General features: G+C 38.9%; 1 protein-coding gene across 1 annotated transcript in view; it reads right to left on the bottom strand.

Annotated features, from left to right (window-relative positions):
* The window catches only part of rasgrp3 (RAS guanyl releasing protein 3 (calcium and DAG-regulated)), a gene marked incomplete at its 5' end in the record, with an annotated part of 7904 nt that extends 5316 nt beyond the window's left edge, over positions 1–2588 (bottom strand). The window contains 4 exons of the mRNA XM_035663876.1: positions 127–274; positions 695–826; positions 1185–1247; positions 2461–2588. Of these exons, the coding sequence (XP_035519769.1) occupies positions 127–274; positions 695–826; positions 1185–1247; positions 2461–2588 (471 nt within the window). The remainder of the gene's footprint in view (positions 1–126; positions 275–694; positions 827–1184; positions 1248–2460) is intronic.
* Positions 2589–3378: the final 790 nt, after the last annotated feature.

Raw genomic sequence — 3378 nt, 5'->3', positions numbered from 1 at the left:
GTGCTGTTTTTGGGTCCAACCTCAAGGCCATTACATGGACAGGCCCATGAAAGAACTGACAGACCCTTGCACAAAAAGTAAAATCATTGGAAAATTTGACAAAAGCAGAGCTGCTTGTAGACATACCGATATCCTCCGGATGGACTTGAACTCCAGGAAGGTGAGATGCTCAGCCAGCTCCATGGACTCCAGGTGGTCAAACAGCAGTGAGGCCTTGCCTTTCTTTGCCTGCTTCTTTCGCTGGGTCAGCTTGCGCATCCAGTCATATGATGGACTATAACGCAAACAATTTAAAAAAAAAAAAAANNAAACTTATGGTATGCTTTAGAAAATGACACACCAATATGAATTATGGACGATTTGTAGCTAACTGAAAAGCTGCAGAATCACCACTATGATCCTTCAAGGTTGTTTAAGCTATGTCTATGTAGGTATTCAAGTCTGTTATTTAAGCTCCAGAACAAGAACAACTGGGTTTCCACTCATTCATGAGGGTTTGTCATTTTGATATTTTAGCATAAGGACTTTGGTTTAGGGTTAAGATTGGAATTGGTACTTATTTTACTTTAGGGTGAGGACTAAATTGCTTGCACAATTAATCTCTTACCCATATACTGATATACCTATACCTATTACCTATACTCATCTGGTCAATAGTTTCCACAAGTGTATCTATATGATATTGGTGTCTTACATGGTGGAGATGTCAAGGAGTTTGAAATGCTCCTCACAGCCAAGCTGGGCAGCCACATCTCTGAACTCTTCTGTTATCTGGATCAGACCCATGTCCAGATTGAACTCAGCAGGGAATGTCACTATCCAGTACCTGAACACAAACATATATATATATTTGCACAGCATATGTTTTGACACTGAAAAGATGATGAACCCGTGACAGAATGGAAAAAACCTAATTTTAGCACCAAAAAAAACTTTCCACTGAAAAAAAGTGACGCCTGTGAACTAGTGATATGTGACTCATGCTTCTGTATTGTGCCTCTAATTTTAAAATGTGAAACTTAACAAACTGTAATTTTATATGAAACTGTAAGGTATGGGTTAGAATCACAGGGAAATAAAGTCTGTCATAAGATGAAATGAGTCTTGGTTTTCTGTGGTCTTGGGTTTAGGTTTCACAGAGGCTAAGACACTGAAGGTGAAGTCTTCATGTGGTAGTACCATACCTCATTAAATAACAAATCTTCAGCCTGGTTCTCTGGCAGTTGTCACCATTGCAGTCACGGTATGTGGGGTTAAGTTAAGGACAATTTGATTTGACAAACTAATACACTGTTATATTAACACATTAAGCACATTAGTAATAAACTTTAAAGATTAGCTGCTGTGTGCGGCTGGCTGACAACAATCATTTACAATCTTATGAGAAGCCTACGTGTCTTCGTCTCTCAGCATTTCTTTGTGTGGCTATTGCTAATCTGATTTGATTTTGATGGCAGATCCTCATGCAGAAAGAAAGTTGTTTTAGCCAGAGTTTTTAATAGTGTGTCTAGCTATTAACTTTCTGAAACAGACAATCTATCAACCACACCCACTTTACACAGTGACTGGTCAGGTTTGTGGAGGTGAGAGAGTAGGCTAGGCAGGGTTTGAACTTCTTCTTTTTTTGTAATTCTTCATACAACTACTTCTTTAATTTTTTTGCGTGTACATCCAAGTACATCACCAAGAATAGTTTTGAGGATTTGTATGATCATTATTCATTGTGTCTTAGCCATAGACTGTATAATAAATAGTGGACAGAGCCTTTGGGTCTGTGAAGTGAGACCAATGCGTTAAATCTGCATTCTTTCTAATGGACACCAGGGGTGGTAGCAAAAAGCAGTCCAGTTGCATGTAATGGAATATAAAATGACCCTACTTCTCACATGAGAACACAGAGCAGTAGATCATTCTTTCCATCTTTGAATAAAGATGGAATGAATTATGCTTGTCAATAAAGCTCTAAATAGCCTTGTTTAAATGAATGATCCAGACCTTTCAGCTCATCTGGCACTGGTATCCTCGCTCAGTGTCAATTCCAAATCTGCTCAAGGTGCATCTAGTTTTCAGCACAAATGGTTCTGACATTCCTCATGATTTACTAGGAAGTTACACTTCACCATACACACATGCATACTTTTTGCACATAAAACACCTGTGGAAGAATACAGTAATAGTTGTTGGATATATCTGGGAGGTTAAGACAAAGGAAGCTACCTATAACTAAGGAATTTATAAGAATTCAATTAGCAAAATAATAAGCAAAAAAAGATTTCCTGCAATTTATATAATTAGATTAGATAAGGGATTACTTTACAGTGTGTTGAATTCAAAGTGCATATCCACAGCTAGCTGAAATAATAGTACTTCAAGATATTGCATATATGCATTAATGATATTAGGCACTGTGTTGATGTGTGTTAGCTGTAGTTCCTGTATGCTTTCTGCCATATGGGATATATCATCAGTAGTTTTCCAGCCAGATCTGAGGATGTAAGGTACCAGCGATGCATCAGCAGCAGGCTGCGAGGAAGCTGGTTGGTCTGCAGCTCCCCATTGTCATCTATGAAGAGAAGTGAGAGAAATGTGCAAATTCAAATTTATGTCCATGGCGGAAGAATAATCATGTTTTTTTTTTTATATCTTACTTGTTAAAGGATCATTCTAGGATTATTATTATTACAGCAAATATATGAAACAATTTGTGGCCTAAATATGTTCTGAAACTCATGAAACATGGCACATGTCAATGGTTACAAAAATGTACATGCCATATGGGTCTTATACATGGGCATGGCAAAATGGCTTGATAGTGGCACCTAATGAGCAGCTTCGTAGCCATGCTCTAAATAGTAGGGCGGCTGTGGCTCAAAGGCAGAGCGGGTCGTCCACTAATCGGAAAGTTGTTAGTTCGATCCTCCTGCCATGTGTCGAAGTATCCTTGAGCAAGATACTGAACCCTGAAATGCTCCTGATGCTGTGCATCAGTGTGTGAATGTGTATAAATGCATTAGTTTCTGTCTGATGGGCTTTCCATCACTCGAGTGAATGTGTGTTGAAAGGGTGAATGTGGCACGTAGTGTAAAAGCGTTTGAGTGGTCGGAAGACTAGAAAGGCGCTAAAAATACAGGTCTTTACCATAGTGGACACAGGAAGTGACATTTAACTCTGTGTACAAAATGGATGAAAATTCAGAGGCAAGTTCTCCATCTCCATCCACAGCGCCACAATAGAGCCTGAGTGTGGGGTGTTTCACTTCTGCTTGCAGCTTCAATATTCAATATTCAATTTTTCCCATGAAAAGACCAGTTAATACTAACAAGTCTTGTGTGTGTATCCAAAGCCAGATATATCTTCTTCCTCTGTGCCATAGAGCAC

The sequence above is a fragment of the Morone saxatilis genome, unplaced genomic scaffold (genome assembly GCF_004916995.1).
Source record: "Morone saxatilis isolate NCDOM2014 unplaced genomic scaffold, NCSU_SB_2.0 Contig19, whole genome shotgun sequence".
In the NCBI taxonomy this organism is placed as follows: Eukaryota; Metazoa; Chordata; class Actinopteri; family Moronidae; genus Morone; species Morone saxatilis.
This window is presented reverse-complemented; position numbering and strand designations above follow the sequence as displayed.